Below are 17,174 nucleotides of genomic sequence, written 5' to 3'. Positions count from 1 at the left end.
CTAGGTGCATGACAGGCACACTTCTGTATCTGCGCATTGGCCTGAGCTCTGAGACCCGTTACATAAGAAGGTCTGAGAGGAACCTCCTGCCAAAGGAAGCCCAGAAGCTATCTTTTGGTCAAGATCAGAAGGAATAATTCAGAAATAAACACAGCTGTCCCACTGGAGTGGCAGTTCCTGTAGTATTCCTATTCAAGTCACCTATTTGTCGTCTCTGAATATGAACTGAATTTTGACAGACAATAGTGGACTACCATCAGTAGTACCAGATGCTACACAGGCTTTGGTATCATCCTGGAACAGATTAACAGCCTCAGCCACTTGGCAGGTGGCTATTCATTTGGAGAATGCTTTCTCCCCATCAATCCTATAAAAGGAAGATGAATAGCAGGTTGTTTTGATACAGCAGGCAACAGGACATCCATACTGTGTAGACTAGGGCTAGGTCAGTTCTGCTTTTCTCTGCCCTAACATGGTCTAGAGGGACTTGGCTTAGACAGATTCTCCAGGAAACGAAACAGTATTCCACTATATTGATAACATCTTGTCCATCAACGTGGTGATTGGGGGGTCAGGTACCCTAGATTTCTTAGATCCAATGATTAATTACCAAGAGATTTAGGGAGTGGCCTCAGGGCTATGGACGTCACCGGCTTCACCATGGATCATATTGATCTGAAGCTGCCCTCGGGGTATAAGAGTGGCACAGCGTTTTGGAGGTTCAGACACAGCACCAGTGAGGAACCGTACCTTCTAGGGTAAAGGGACTGTCCTCCAGACTGTGGTAAATGCTGACAATGGCTGACATGAAATACTGTGTCTCCAACAGCCCCCAAATCTGGGAACCAAGTGGTGAGAGCAGGTGCAACTTTGTCTCTATTGCATTTTGAGACTCACATGTGAAGTTGATGCCTCCTAGCCCCGACATCTGGGATTTTGCGAGATTCGACGTCCTGGTCTGTATTAGTTTGGTAGGGCTGCTATAATGACTATCGTGAATTGAGCAACAGAAGGGTGTTGTCTTGCAGTTCTGGGGCCTGGAAGTCTGGGGTCACCATTTCAGCAGGGCTGGTTCCTTCTGAGGCCTCTGAAGAGAAGTGTGTTCCAGGCCCCTCTCCTAGCCTCTGTGGTTGGCTGGCCATTCAGGGGGCTCCTTGCTTGTAAACATATCACCCTGACCTCCATCATCATTTTCCCATGGCACTCTTGTGTGTGTCTGTGCTCAAAGTTCCTCGTTTTTATAGGGACATCAGTCATGTGGGATGACCTCCCACCACAAGGACTTCATTTTGAACTTTTTACCTCCAAGAAAGCTCATATCCTGAAGTCCAGGTTGTCGTGATTTTAACACATGAAATTTGAGAGACACATCAGCCTGTGATGTGGTTGCAAGTTGGGGCAGAGGAAGCCTCTCTGCAGCCAGACACAGTAGAGTCCTCGTTGGAATTACCACCCCACTGGCCACTCTGGCCTCTCATGCTCATGGATCAGCAAAGGCGGGGGAGCCTGGCCCTGGTTATATGGGGGGTGTCCCTAGGTGTTGCAAGATAGTAGGGGCAGGGAGGACTCACTGGTCCATTTCTTGGTAATTTCATGCCACCTTATAACTGTTAGTAGGCAATTAAAGCAACACAAACCCAACACAGGCAGGGGACCTAAGGGCTCAGACCCTTTGGGGATGGGAGGTCTGGGTCACCCACCAGCAGGCAACCCAGACAAGATGAAGCGCCAGCCGGGGGTCAGAGAAACTCAGATGGGGGAAGGGGGAAGGAGATGGCAAATACCACTACGGTCCCGGTGCAGTCGCGGCAGCCACTGGGCTTGTCCACGGGTCCTCTTGCTGTTGCATGGGCAGTTGTAACTGCCACCATCTTAGAAAGGACTCCCGGGCTGATTGGACTTAGGTGCCCAGCTTGGGAAAGGAGAAAGAGCATCTTACACACACGCACACAGACACACACTCACATACTCACACACTCATATACTCACACGCACTCTGGAGGACCCTATGGAGGTGGAGAGACCCAAGCTAACAGACATGCTCACCAGGTGATGCCCTCTGCCATGTTATTTTTTGGTGCTGGGGACGCTTAACCACTGAACTACATCCCCAGCTCTTTTTTTCTATTTTTTTGAGACAGGGTCTCGCTAAGTTGCCGAGGCTGGCCTCAAACTTGCAATTCTCCTGCCTCAGCCTCCCAAGTTGCTGGGATCTCAGGTGTGCACCACTGCACCCAGCCTCCGCCACGTTAGGATGCAACAGGATGTCAAACAGATGCCAGTGTCGGTGCCATGCTCTTGGACTTCCTAGTCTCCAAAACTGTAAGAAGTGAATTTCTTTTCTTTTTAAATTTCCCAGTCTCAGGCATTGTTATAGAAAGAGGAAATGCACTAAGACTTTGGGTTTTGTTACCAATATGATTGGGATCCTAGTACCTGCCTCATAGGATTGGTGTGAGGGTTTAGGACAAGAATGCAGAGTGTCTGTCTGTCTGACAAAGGGCACCATGCTGTTGATCATTGTCACTATTTGCAGTGTGTCGACAGTTCACGAGGTCAGGGGATCTGGAATTCTCCACCTGATCACAGTCCTAACTGAGATGGGATTCAACTCTCAATCTCTTCAAGATCCCTGAGTTCACTTTTTTGCTCCACTTGTATGTTCCAGTACTATTGGAACCCTCAGACCTTGTAAGAAAACCTAGATATTGATCATTTTCAGAAAATAACTTGGGAAGGTTATTATCAGGGCTGCGGGTTGTTGGGTGAGGAAATGGCTCAGCGCAGCACAAGGTTGGAGGATAAAAGCTGGCTGTCCCTGGTGACAGCGGGTCTCTGAATCTGGGCCCTTCATGAGCCTCCTTAGGAGAAAGAACCCCTGCAGGTCCAGAGCTTAGGAGTTTTTCTGCAGTTGTGGGAAAAGGAGGAACCATTTTCTTATCGAGGATTTTTTCCCCACTGTAACTGGGAGGGCTTACGTTTCAAGGTTAAACCCTGGGATTTCATTAGTTCGTGCTGAGAGAAAAGACTGACCTGAGAATCTCAAACTTCACACATGGAGCGGGGAGAAGGATGGACAACCAGAACCGAGGGCATGTGGGCCTCATGTCCACACAGGGAGCCTGGGGGGCGCCCCGCTGCCATCCTTTAGCTTCCTGGCTCCTCTGCCCAGGCGCCCTCTCCTAGCACTGTTGCCACGGGGATTCAGTTGGGTTCCGATCTCCAGGAGCACCCACTCACCTCACCTGAGGTGTTTGCTGCAGTCAGACCCCAACCACCACCATGGGACTAGAATTGTTGGAAGAGAGGTGCTCACACCAGCCAACAGGCCTGGGGCTTGGAATGAGAGGCCACCAGGAGAGAATGGGGTAGATGCAGGCTACCAGGACTCAAGATGTCCTGTGCCCTGAAGGGGCCCAGAGTCAGGACAGGGTGGGAAGGTGCAGGCTTCCTGGGTTGAACCCCAGCCTTTGTACTTAGAGTATAATCTTGGTCACTTCATGCTCCTGTGCCTCAGTTTCTATTATGTCTATAACTATTATGTCTATAACATGGTGCCAGGGACAATCAGGGCTCAAGAAGTTTGAGCTATTATCATCTCAACACTTACTGGACCTCAGAGCTTCAGCCTCTCTGAAGTGAGCTTCCAGCCAAAGGCCTCTAGAAGGTTCTAGAGCTGAGCCCCTCATTGCATGCACTTGGCATCACCCATAGCAATTCCCCTCGCAGGTGGGGTCTTTAGGCTCCTCCCCTGCATGGCTCCATCCTCACCTCCCTTGGGCCTTATCCAAGGACCCTGGGGATCCCTTTGGTGGGGTGGGGGGCGGGGCAAGATCCAAAGATTGGACCATGAGTCCACTGGCCCTCAGATTCTGCCCGACTCTTTTGACCTTGGTTGGGGTCTGTATCAGAGTGACTAGGTGTGGCTTTGCCATCGTCCCAGAAGTAGAGGAAGTTGGTGTCAATGTCTTCTTGGTTCAGAAAACACAAGATCTGGCTGGACTTGCTCAGCACCCCAGGGTTTGCCCCTAAGAACCCAGAGTCATGGCGAGGTCCCTGCAGGTAGCAGAATGAGGTGGGGAGAGAGGCGTCAGGTCAGGCAGCCCCCCGGCAGCTTCCCACCTGTCCTGGACCTAACTGGGCAGAATTAGGCAACAAGGCGGATTTGTACCACAGAACGTGTTTATTGTCAGTAAGAAAGAGCAACATTTTGAAGATGATCAGCTAAAAAAGAGGTTGGGTTGTAGTAAAAAAATGTAAAGTATAAAACTATTAACTAAAAATAAAAAGGAATATTTGAAGACTGTTCTGTTACGTGTGGGGATGGAGAAAATGAAATGAAAACACAGCTCCTTGTATCTAGAAACTGCCTTAGGGACAGAGGTACTGAGGATGTGGAGAGCGTGCGTGGAAACCGTGGGTCCTCGTGGTCCAGGGCTCCAGGGTGGGGCTTCCTTGTCAGTCTACCCCAGGCAGCTGCCCCAGGGAACACTGGGCTCTTGCCACTCAAGCTCAGTCGGCCCCTCTGAGTCTTCCAGTGGGGACAACTTACAGGGATGGTGTCCCCATGCTGTGTGGCTTCAGGGTCACAACTGGGCTTCTCCTCTCTGGAAATCTCCCTCCCTGGCAGCTCTGGTCAGCAGCATCTACATGTCGTTGGACGAGAAGTCTGGGATCTGCTTGCCTTCTTCACTGGATTTGCTGGTCAGCTTTGGGGAGAAGAGGTGTGGATGGGATTCTCATGCACATCGGCCTGCAGCCCCTGGGCCTCTACCCAGAGTGGTCATGACCCTGAGTTTGGCCAGGAAGATGGTGCTGGGCTGTGGTCGCAGCACAGCTCTGCTGTTCCATGACCCCCTGCTGGCTCTGTGAACTCGGGTGCACAGCTCGCCAAACTCTGAGCCTTAGAAAAATCCTCAGATCAAATGGGCGGATGCCTGGGGGCGCTCAGCGTGGGCCCTGACTCCCTGCGTGCTCGCAGCAGACTTGTGATTTTGACAGCAGCACCGCTCTGATTTAGTATCACCTTTAGGATCATAAGTTTTGTACCTTATTGATCCTGAGCAAAGACCAACAAGAAGCCACAGGAGCTGGGACTCCAAGGTCAGCTAACTTTAAATTTGAAGAATTTTATGAAACAAAGAGAATAGGAAACTGCTCCCCCACAGAAAATCCAGCTTCCAAAGGCAGCCAGCTGTTGGGGCTCAGCCAGGAAGACCAAAGCGGCAGCTGGGCGCTTGTCCTCAGGCCCCACGAGGGCGTCAGCCCTGTTCCCAGGAGCTACCTGGGGGCCCAGACCTGCACTCGGGCGGGGTTCCAGCCCTCAGCGCGCTCTGATCAGGCCTCCCTGGAAGTGACTCCGATTTCACACACGGCCTGTGATGCACAAGCACACACACTCACGAGCACAGTGTGCACGTCCTCATCTCCCCTGGCTGTGTCCTGTTCCTCCCACCCACCTGGGTCCTCACCATGGTCTTGAAGAACTGATTGACCTTCTTCCTCTTCAGCGTCTTCTTGTCGCCCTCTGAGAGATGCAGGAAGGTCTGGCTGAGGCGGGGGGACGTGTTGGTGTCTTCCAATCCGGGCACGCCGGCCACTGAGAGCGTGAGGGCTAGAGCAGAGCGGAGACCCGGCGTGGGTGCGAGTGGGGAGAGGCGGGCCGAGGGCAGGAGGGGCGTCTTGGGGAGGCAGATGGACCACCCTGCAGGCCAGGCGGGAGGCGAGGCCCACTGCCACGCCAGGGACCACTGACGCTGTGCCCTGGGTGAGGAACGCCAACTCCTGCCCTGGCCAAAGCCTTTCCAAAGCTCCAGGGCTGGGGAGACGGGACCGCCCGGCTGCCACGGGGCCTGACCTCAGGGAACTCAGGGCCTTCGCCCTCGGTGGGGGACAGTGAGCATGTCCCTCCTTCATGCCGACACCAGACACCTGCATTTCTCCTTGCCACCCAAGGAGGGGCCGGCAGAGCACACCTCCCTGGTGAAGTGACTGGATGACCTGGTGGTCATAACCCTAGCTTGGAGTCCCAGAGGCCTGGGAAACCGGCCACCGCGCTCTTGGCTTTGGTGTGGGAAATAAGAGCGCAGACTGCCAGGTCGTCGCTGGGTCCCTGAGGATGGGGTGAAGGGCTTTGTCGCCCACACATCACAGCGGCCACGGTTCCAGGTCAGGGCCTGGGTCTGAGCTCAGTCTCCTCTACTTTTTAGCTGGCACAGTTGGGCCTGACGCTCTCAGTGCCTCAGTTTCCAAGTGCACACAGCAGGGAAAGCACGTGGTCTGCTCCAGGGGGAGGAGTGGCAGGTGGGCGGGGGAGGAGAGGCAGGTGGGCGGGGGAGGAGAGGCAGGTGGGCGGGGCCTGGCCCCACAGCAAGGAGCAGCTGTCTCCGCTGCCCTCGCCTCTGCGGGCCAGGAGGGCAGCTCTGTCTCGTCCTCTCTGTCCTTGCTCTTAGCAGGGGCCTAGAGGCCACGAAGGACTGCTGCATGCGTGTCCTCTGTTAGGGCCTCTTGTCTCTCCCTGACTGAGCCGCAGCCGGCCGTGGGTGGCCACCCTCCTCCCCCGGCAGTGAGTGGTGGGAGGGAAAATGTGCCACCTAGGCATCAAACACTCTGCAGCTGCAACGTGTCAGTGACAGTTTCTGCAAATCCAGAAATAGTTTTTCAGGTCTAAAACAAAGCCACTGGTCTCAGGGACACAGGAAGGACAGACTTCTGGCCCTGGAGAGGCCTGGCTCACAGAAGGCAGGGACGCGGGGTTCTCAGTGGGTTCTGAAGGACACAGGCTTCCAGGCAGCACCTAATGCGCCGGCTGCCCTGGAGGACTGGCTGTGAGCAGAGTCTCACCCCGGAAGCCTGGCCACCGCTGCTGTGGGCAAGTCCCCGCCCGCCCGCCAGGCTAGCGGCAGCCTACGTACCTGGGATGGTGGGCATGGACTGGCTGGCAAAGCTCATCTGAGAGAGGATGGACACCCTGTGGGGGATGGTCCCGTGCTCCGACAGGTTGGTGTCGCTCATGAACTCGTGCTTCCTGGAAAGCTGGACGAATGTACCGTCGGGGCTTAGAGTGAGGCAGACGTGAGCCGAGAAAGGTGAGGGCTGAGGGTGTGCTATGGTTTTCATGGACTGGACTCCATGGAAAGTTAACTTATTCTGTTTTATACCATTCCGTGCAGCCTGCCATATACAGTTGCACAGTTGCACACTCTAAAACGTCAGGAGTGTTGGAGAGAGGGCATTGATTTAGATTATCATGTGAACGTTCCCCTTAGAATGGGGACACGGAAGCTGCTTCCATCTTCTCCCCTGGGCAAGGGCAGACTCCTGTCCCAGGCAGGGTGTGGGAGGGGCTTCCTTCTCCAGAGGCATCTCTGCTGTCCCTGCCCTTTAGTCTGACATTCTCCCCTCTTGCCGGAACAGTTAGCTCCTCTCTCCCTCCCAAGTCCTCACAACGATTAACCAAACCTCTTTTCCAGGGGGACACTAAGACTGAACTCAGGGCTGTTTGATACCTAGTCTCATTATTAATCAGCTTATAAGACCCAAAGGTCGAAAGCCAGCCCGGTGAGATTCTCACCTCCGCCTCCCCTCCCAGACCGCTGGTACCCAGAAGGTCCTGTGGGTCAGAGATGCTCCCTAGCCTGGCCCAGGATACACACAAGCTCTGGAACCTGAGGGCCTGGGTCCCCGGCCCCTGATGCGTCCTAGCCTCCCGGCTGCATGGGCACGAGCGTGGGCCTCGCCTCCCTGCTTCCCAGAGGCACTGTGGAAGTGAGGCCCGGTCTCAAAGCCCTGGCGTTGTGCAGGGCACAGGGCTGGAGGGGGACCTGCCCCCCCCACTCACCCGCTTCAGCTCTGATTCGGCCGCTGCTTTCTCGTCGGCAAACACCACACTGCTCCGCTTCGACCTCTTCTTGGACCTCCGCAGCTTGACCTCGGGCAGAGTGCTCCCTGGGGAGATGGGCTCCTCCTGCTCCACTCTGGGAGTCTTGGGTGGGGCTAATTCCAGGTCAAAGCTGAAGGGCAAGTGGGACAGCAGTTAGAGCTTCAGTGGAACTGCCCTGCAGGGACCTGGGGGGCCAGGGCAGACCTTCATGTTGCCTGAGCTGTGACTACAGGGTCAGGGATAGATGAGCTAACCTTTCAGAGAATTTAGACACTTCATTTGAAAACATTCAAAATACAGGGTGAAGAGACTGAAGGTAGCAAGACCAATGGGAGATGCTAAAACTGGTTAAAAACATGGATCTGGATTCGAATCCAGGCACTGCCACTTCTTGACTGAATGACCCAGGGAGAGTCTCCAAGCCACGTTTGCCTTAGTAAACAGGGATATTTGCACAACCTTAGAGATGAGCGCTGAGCACCTGGCAGGTGGCAGTCACATTGGGCAGGGAAAAGCAAAGGTCTCCAGGATGGTGAAACGAGACAGCCAGGTCCCCTCTGAAAGGGGCACATGCACCCCTCTGGCTTGCGGGCCGTGGAAGCGAGACGGTACCTTTCCCCTTTCCTACCCTCTCGTGCACTCCATTGTGTCAGCCTGGGAAAACAGGGCCTCGAGTCAGGAGGCCAGCCCGGCTCCCCCAGGACAAGCAACCTCAGGATGGAGCTGCCGAGTCACTGACACAGGGGTCCCCTGGCCCTAACTTGTTGCTGCATGACAGCCGCCGTGATGCATCCTTGTGACAAGGCAGATGTGACGCGGCTCCGCCCCTCCCGTAAGGTTGAAGTGCTTGCACCGATCGCGCCAGGAAACCCCTGAGAACTTGGGCCAAAGCCGGTGGGCATTCCCGCCTCTGACCACTGGGCCGTCCTCACGCCCAGGAGTCACCTGACACTGCTGGAGCCGTGCCTCCCTCTGCTGGCGCAGGGAGTCCACACACCTCTGGCTGTCCCCCTCCCCGGACAGCAAATGCCGCCTTCTGACTCTCCTGAGAGGCACAGACCCTCCAGCAGGGAAAGCGGGTAGAGGAAGAGGACCCACGCGGGTGTGGACCGTGGGCAGCGGTGGTGGAGGCGACCCGCCTGGCGGGTGGGAGGGGCTTCCTGGGGGGCAGAACCCGATCAAAGGTGAGAGCATTCCGGAGGGATGCAGGCTGGGTGCGGAGCTGGACTGGGGACCTGAGACTGCGGAGAGGCCCTCTGGGGTCTCGGAAAAAGCTGCCTTGCCCCTCCGAGCAGACCTAACAAGGGCCCGAGCCATGGATTTGAGCGCCTTGGAACTGAAAGGGGCGAGGCCGGGGAGGTGAGGCTGCTGGGAGCGGGAGGAGGGCGGCTCTCCCGGGGCGGGGCCGGGGGCGGGGACCGACCTCTCGCTGGCGGCCTTGCCCGGGGTGCTGCAGTCCGAGTTCATGGAGGCCAGAGAGATGATGGACATCTGCCTGTAGGAGCGCAGCATGGACCTGGGGCGGCCCACTCTCCGGTCGTCGAAGTCAGGCTGCGGGCAGGACAGGGTGATTAACACGGGGGAGTCGTGCCTCAGCCTTCGGGAGTGGTGGCGGAGGCTAGGGAACTGCTAAGAATGAAGAATTCGGCCGGCCTCCGTCCCTGGCTCCTGGGAGGTAACCTCTAAATCCTTAACATTTTCCATGACAGCAGCGCCTCTGCTATTCATGCGGCCTGGGGACCACACCTGATAAATTTTTTTTGAGGGGGGTGCACAGGGATTTGAACTCAGAGGCACTCAACCACCGAGTCACATCCCTAGCCCTTGTTTATATTTTATTTAGACAGGGTCTCACTGGTTGCTTAGCCCCTCATTGTTGCTGAGGCTGGCTTTGAGCTTGTGAGCCTCCTGCCTCAGCCTCTCTTGAGCTGCTGGGATTATAGGCGTGCATCACCCCCACCTCTGATTTTAATGGGAGTGCTCAGGGTGGGGGCTGATCCTGCCAGAAAGACAACCCTGTCCTTACAGGCTGAGACTCTGAGCCAAGAACATCAGCCCAACCTCTGGAGGGGGTGGGGCAGGACCTAGAGATGGATTTCAATCATGTGGCCAGTGCCTAACCCATCAGGACTCAGGAAACCTCAAGAGAAACTTTGGACACATAAGCTCAGGAGAACTTCCCCCGTTGGAAATTGTACATCGAGGTGTCTGAAATGGGGTGTGGCCTTCGACCTGGAAACTCCCAGACTTCACCCTATGCATGTCTTTATTAATGCATTTGTGTTGATGGGCACTGGACCCAGGGGTGCCCTACCACTGAGCTTCATCCCTAGCTCTTCTTATTTTGAGATGGGGCCTCGTGAAGTTGCCAAGGCTGGTCTGGAACTGGCCATCCTCCTGCTCAGCCTCCTGGGTCGCTGAAGTTACAGGCGTGCATCACCACACTGACTCGCCTGTCTCTCCATCTCACTCATCCTGATTTGATCCTAACCTGAAAGTCAGTACAGGAGCTTCTCACACATGATGGGGTGACATCCTGATAAATTCATCGCAAGTTGAAAATGTCAGTTTAAAAGCACATCGAATCCACCTGGCCTGCTGAACACTCTGGCTTAGCAACACAGTGTGCCGAAGGGGTCAGCTGGGAGCCCTTTGCCAAAGTCCAGCAGCTGGAAAGCAAATGTTCTGCATAGCACTAGCTCAGGAAAGATCAGAATTCAAAACAGGATTTCTACTGACTGCATATTGCTTTCATATTATCATAAAGTCAAAAAACCACTAAGTGGAATCCTTTTAAACCAGGCACTGTCTGTGTAGTGTTTTCCTGAGTTCCATAGGTTGTTAACAAATCATCAGACTTGGGGGATCGTGGGACACCTCCCAGTGTGTAACCAGGTGGGCAACAGTGTGGACGGGCCAGGACCCTGGAGCTTATGGCTGGCCCCTGAAGGGAGAGGACTGCTTTCTTAACTGGGAAAGTTGACTTGAATCCCATTACTTAGCAGGGGAATCGCCTTGCAGGAGCTTCCCATGGAGTGTTGGAGGCCACCTGTCTTGCAGAGAAGACCAAGTTCACCTCTTCCTCTAACTCACCTCCATTCTCAGGGTCTTTGAAAAGTGAGAGGGGTGGTCAGACGGTCTCTAAGGACTGCACAGCTTGACATTTTATGATTCTACTTTATGGGGAAGAAGATAAAGAAGATGTCCCTGTGAGCAACAGACCAACAGCCTCTTGAGGCCATGGAGCTCAATGGCCAAACAGTGGCTTCGGTGCCAACACAGCAGATGCAAATGCTGACCTTCACCCACTCGCAGCGTAGCTTTCGGCAGGTTGACACCTCGCATCTCAGAAAGACAGAGGGGTTGACAGCCACTCCCCCTGCCTGACTCCTGACAATGGTGGTCCAGTGGATGCCAAGTGCTTTCTTAGATCAGGCCTGGCACACAGTAGGCATGTCAGCCATGTGGTCATGCAGTCCCTTGAGTAACTGCTGTTGCACGGTATTGATTTGTGACTGGTGTCCATTCTAGGTGACTTAGGAGGGACCGAGTTTATAGGAGGCCTCCCTGGGTCAGCTCCAGCAATCTGGCCCCTCGAGGGCAGGATGCCCCGCTGGTCCCCTAGGGTTCCAGTTCCCATGGTCCTTCCTGCTGCACCTCACTCCTTCCCAGACCTGGGGCCACCGTACCATCTCTCGCACGCCGTACTCCTTCTCCACCTTGACTTTCAGTTTCTTGAAGCACTCCTCCATCCGGTCATGGAAGGGCCGCAGGTTTTCTGAGACTCTCTTCTCATGGATCTTGATCCCAGCTCCCAGGAAGGGGATCTGGAAAGGAAGGCGGTAAATGACTATCTAGAGCCTGGGCAGTTGTGCCCCAGCCCACAAGGTCACGTCTGCCTGCTGAGAATTGGTCAAGGGTTCCAGGTCCTCAGACACCTGCAAACAACCCCTGGCCATGGGAAACCAGGAGAGCTGCAACCTTGGGGTTTCCTTTAAAGGGAAAGAGATCTCCATCTGCCTGACCTCACGGCAGTTGGATCATCCTAGCCCACAGAGGCCACGTGGTCTGGAAGGAGGGAGAGACCAGAGAGGAGGGGTCTCTGTGCTGTGACCTAAAGTCGTTGAAAGTGCAGCAGTGAATGCATGCAGGCCAGCTGGGAGGGGCCAGCTGGGAGAGGGGCGTGGCCACGGCCTCACCTCGCAGCACTGTGGTGCGGTTGGGCCTCCTGTGGTGACTGAGGATGGATACAGGTGTGTTGATATCAAAGTGAACCAACCAATAGGGAATTTCAGAAAGGCGGCATTAAAACCTTGGGAAGATGAGGGAGAACAGATGGGAGGGAGGTAAAGTCTTGTCCACCAAAGAGATCAATGGATGTTGTCTAAACAGTAGCGATGTCAAAGGAGAGCTACTGGGTTACTGCCAGGAGGAGAGGCTGAGAACGGGTCCCGTAGCCTCAGGGGAACATCACAGGGTGCAAAGGATAAAGTGTCTACAAAGGTTTATTTGTGGGAAAAAATTTCATACTTCTGTGACGGTAAAGACATTTCTGCCTTCTGCTCTTGGAGTTCTTGCCAAAACGGCAAGGTGAAGAAGAAACAGAAATCTGCGGTGAACTTGGACACATCTGAGAACCTGCCTGCGGTATGTGCAGGTGGGAGGTGGATGGAGGATGGTGACTGACCTTCCCGAGCAGAGGAGGGAGTTGGTGATGAGACCAACCTGCCTCTAGGAAGCCAGCGGGGGCTCAGGGGTTGCAGGCCACAGGTGCCACAGAAGAGCAGGAGTGGGTAGGCCAGAAGCAGGGGTGGGTTGAAACTCTGAACAAGAAGCCATTAGATCACCAGGTGTCCCCTGCTTCACCTGTGATCAAGGAGAATAGCTTCTCATTTCTCCAAGAAGCAGGAACTTATCCTCTGGAATAATTAGAATATGAAGCTTGGGGCTGAGTGATAACAGGCCCAGCAGAGAGCAGGGTGAGGAGCCAGACTGAAATTAAAGGTGGAAAGGGAAGTCTGTGTGTAGATTCTGAGACCTTCACTTCCCAAGTCCCAAACTGCCAGCAGTGTAGCAGCTGGGATTATCTTCCCGCACAGCAGCTTGAAGGACCTGTCTCTGGAGGAAGGCAGGGGTCCCCTGTGGATACAGACATCTGGGATCACTCAGCCACAGAGCGATGGCTTCCAGTTGGCCGGGCCCTGCACAGTACACAGATCCCACTCAGCCTCTTAATTATGAAGAGCTGGCCAGGGACCACCAGACACTGGAGGAAATTCTCCAACAGGAAAGACAAAGATCAGGACCAACAGACAAGAAAGAAAGTCAATGAGAAGGAACAAAGAAATGAATGAATAAAATTGGAAGAAATAGTGGAAAGGGCCTAAGAAAATATTTTTAAATTTTTGAATTAATATGTAAACTCAAAAGATCTTTCATCCACGAAGATAAAGATTTTATGTAAAATAATGATTGATAATGGAAGTACTACATATAAAATGCATTGATATACACTTAAAGTTGTTAATGGAGGTTGTTTATAGCTTTAGTATTATATATGAGAAAAGACAGAAGACTTGGGACTCAAGACGGCAGGCACAAAAAAACCTTCGCTTAACTCGAGCCTGTCCCTGGTTGTCAAAGAAAGGACCCATCCATATCCTTCATCCCAGGACTATGACTACCAATACCATGACCCCTTCCATAGCAGAGCTTCCCCCATGACTTGAGAGCCCTTCCTTTCAGACCCTGCAGTTCCAAAGCCACAAGCTCCAGTACCACCTGTGCTCAAGACCTAGGGAAGGTCTTCCCCAAGTTCTATACCTCCAGAAGGGTAGATACCAGCACCACAAGCCCAAACATTATTTGCACATATCTTGGAACCCAGACACTTTGGGACCATAGTGCTGGTTCCAAAAGCCCTGGAAGCCCTAGGATCTGGAGAAGGTATCATCTGGGTCTCATGGTTACACAAAAGCATCTAATAGTACTATAGGCTCCAGAATCAACTGCAGTTGCCCCCCCCGCCCACCAATACCTAGGGAAGGTTCTCTTTGTGTTCCAAAACCTTAAGTCCATGGTGATTGGTGCCACAAACCCCAACAAATACATGAAAGAGAGAAGAGAATCAAATTTTATAGCATAACAGAAAAACCACAAAATCACAAAAATAATACAAAGATGGAAAGGAAAAACAAACGATGTAAAATAAGCAGAATACACTTAACAACAGGAGGAAGTTTCTACCTATCAACAATAATTTTCAAGTAAATGGACTAATTTTAACAATCAAAATGCTTAAACTGCCTACCTTGGTTTAATAATAATAATAATAATAAAAAAAGACCTGGGAAAATTCAAGATGGCAAAACAGAGGAAGGCTGCATCCCTAGCTTCTCCATGGCTTGAGATTCAAGGAGCTAAGGAGGAGCCATCTGGAAGCAGCTATGGGGCAAGCACCTACCATGTGGCAGAATGTGAATGCAACTGGAACACAGAAGATTGTGCTGGGGGATTCAAATTGGAAAAGCAAAGAGGAGTCCAACTTAATTCTCCTTTGAGTCTGGTGACTCATGTGACTCGCAGAAGCAGGTCAGGAATCTGAACAGGCAGGTGTGAATACATCCAGAGACTAAGCCTGGGAAGGTGTGCTTGTGGGCAGAAGAGCATGTTCAGGATGGGCTCCCCTGCCCTATAAGCAGAATTCTTGGGACACTCCTGAGATTAGACTCCTATTAGAGAAGATTCATCTAGTCCGTCCCAGGCACACACACCCAACAAAGCCAATAAAGCTTAGGTGGACTGGAGCTCCACCTGCCAGAAGGCCACTAGTACACCTCGGCAGCAGCCCCACCCTGGGGGTGCAGCAGTCTGGTCTGTGCATGCAAAACTGACAGTCTTCCCAAGCCATCCAACCTCAGGCTGATGAAAAATGAAGCTGGAACTTATTTCAAATAACTTCCATCTTAGGTCATTCCAACCAGAAGCTCAGAGAGCATCACCAAAGGAGGAAGGGGCTAACGACCCCCAGCCCTTGCTTGCTCATCCTCAGTACATAGCTCAAGAAAAAATGGAAAGAAAGAGGCATAGACAGTAATGGTCCACTCTGGTCAACTATTCTGATCACCCCAGAGGAGACGACACCTTCATTACTCATTAATTATTTTTCTTTCTCTCTGTATGTGTTTATTTGTGAACCCTGGCATTTGTTTTTGATTTGTATGAGGGGTGGGGGGAGAGGAGGGGAATTGTTCTTATTGAGATGATGGGTTCAGGGACATATATACATATTTCTTTTTTCTCATTGTCAGCATTTTATATGTAGTTATTTTTCCTTGTCTTTTGAGGGTTAGGATTTTTTGGTTTCTATATTTTGGCTTTGTTTTGTATGGTTTTCATTTGTTTCTTTCTTCTCCTTCCAATAGGTAAAATATACTGTTCTTTCTTCCTCTCTCCCTTTACTTTGTTTCTCCTATTTTCACCTCTTTCCTATAACCATCTCCCGCTACATCTCTTCTGCATTCTCTCTGCTCACTTTTTGAAATTGCAAACTCTTTTCTACCTTCCTGTAATATTTTCTCTTAACTCTATTTTTACAGTCTTTTAAAACTAATTGGTTTACATAACTCCTGCCCTCCCTATTAATGCTGATTCAATTATTATTGCTGTGGATGACATAGTTGACACCTGCTATTTGCTTTAAAGTCAGATGTAGTTCATTTTATTGGTTTTACTATTCACAATTGCTGACCCCACCATTTCTGGTTTCTGTGTGTGTGTGTGTGTGTGTGTGTGTGTGTGTAAGTGTGTGGTAATTAATGTTGTAGATAGTGAGAACTGGGTATTTATCTTAAGCTGTATGTTGTTTGAATTGGTTGTTCCTATTGTTCTGCCCTATTGTGTGAGGTGCTGGGAACATATGGGGACACTACAAGTTCACAGGGTAGAGACTCTGCTATGACTGAATGAAATGCATCCAAAAGACAGAGCACTTCACTCCATACACAAATTAATGACACAATTTTCAGCTACACTTTAAAACAATAGAGAAAAAAACTCCAAATTAATGACCAGGCCCCAAGTAGAAATGGATAGGGGTGGTACCCCAGGTCCCATCTACAGACAATTTTTGTTATAGCAAAAACAGAATCAACACAATGGCTGTGGATGCTACATCCACAAGAGGGCCTCAATCTAGATCACTGGGACAGTTTGGCAAGTAAAGACTATACCCTAAAAAGGCTCACCTCCTGATAGATGCATAAAACCCACACAGGAATACAGAAATATGAAGAAACAAGGTAATGTGACACCTCCTAAAGTTCACAATTTACCAGCAACTATCCTAAAGATATTGAAATGAATGGAATATTAGATAAAGAATTCAAAAGAATCATTATAAAAAAGATCAATGAATTCCAAGAGAACACAGAAAAACAACTAAATGAATTAAGGATGTCACTACAGGATATGAATGAGAAATTCAATAAGAAGATAGAAATACTGAAAAAGAACCAAACAGAAATCTCAGAAATGAAAGACATAATAATAATAATAAATCAAATAAATCAAATAATAAATAAAACATTCAACTGAAAGTTCCTATTAATAGAGTAGACTATGCTGAAAACAATCTCAGAGCTGGAAGGCAAAGTGGCAAGCATGAACATTCAGAGAGCATTAAAAAAAACAAAAACAAAAACAAACAAACAAAAAAAAAAACACCATGATCAGAATACACAAGAACTCTGGAACAACATTATAAGACAAGACTTAAGAATCACTGGAATCGATGAGGGTTGTGAGGTGCAGACTAATGGAATGGATAACCTCTTTAGGGAAATAATAACAGAAAATGTTCCAAACCTTCAGAATGAGGTAGACATCCAGATACAGGAGGCATACAGAACTGCAAATAGAAAAGATCTAAAAAGATCTTCTCCCCAACATGTTATAATTAAAATGCCAAACACGCAGAAAGTATAGAATTTTAAAAGCCACAAGAGAAAAATGTCAGGTCATATTTAGAGGCAAGCCTATCAGAACCACTTCCAATTTCTTAGCACAAACTCTAAAAGCCAGAAGGTCTTGGAATGATGTGTTCCAAGTCCTGAAAGAAAATAACTGTTAAAAAAGACTGCTATTTCCAGCAAAGCTATCCTTCAAATTTGATGAAGAAATAAAAACTGTCCAAGATGAGCAGAAACTTAAAGAATTCATGACTACATAACTTTCTTAAAGAAATACTGCACATCAAACTAAAAAGCTTCTTCACAGCACAGCAAATAATAAA

The 17,174-nt window shown here is 50.9% G+C and overlaps 1 protein-coding gene across 1 annotated transcript in view; it reads right to left on the bottom strand.

Annotated features, from left to right (window-relative positions):
- Positions 1–4,170: 4,170 nt before the first annotated feature.
- Dock2 (dedicator of cytokinesis 2) overlaps positions 4,171–17,174 on the bottom strand; it is a 407,762-nt gene continuing 394,758 nt past the window's right edge. The window contains exons 47-52 of the mRNA XM_047555786.1: positions 11,572–11,709; positions 9,306–9,433; positions 7,841–8,012; positions 6,915–7,035; positions 5,472–5,614; positions 4,171–4,709 (exon numbers count right to left, since the gene is read on the bottom strand). Of these exons, the coding sequence (XP_047411742.1) occupies positions 4,647–4,709; positions 5,472–5,614; positions 6,915–7,035; positions 7,841–8,012; positions 9,306–9,433; positions 11,572–11,709 (765 nt within the window). The 3' untranslated portion in view covers positions 4,171–4,646. The remainder of the gene's footprint in view (positions 4,710–5,471; positions 5,615–6,914; positions 7,036–7,840; positions 8,013–9,305; positions 9,434–11,571; positions 11,710–17,174) is intronic.

This window comes from Sciurus carolinensis, chromosome 6 (assembly GCF_902686445.1).
Source record: "Sciurus carolinensis chromosome 6, mSciCar1.2, whole genome shotgun sequence".
Classification (NCBI taxonomy): Eukaryota; Metazoa; Chordata; class Mammalia; order Rodentia; family Sciuridae; genus Sciurus; species Sciurus carolinensis.
This window is presented reverse-complemented; position numbering and strand designations above follow the sequence as displayed.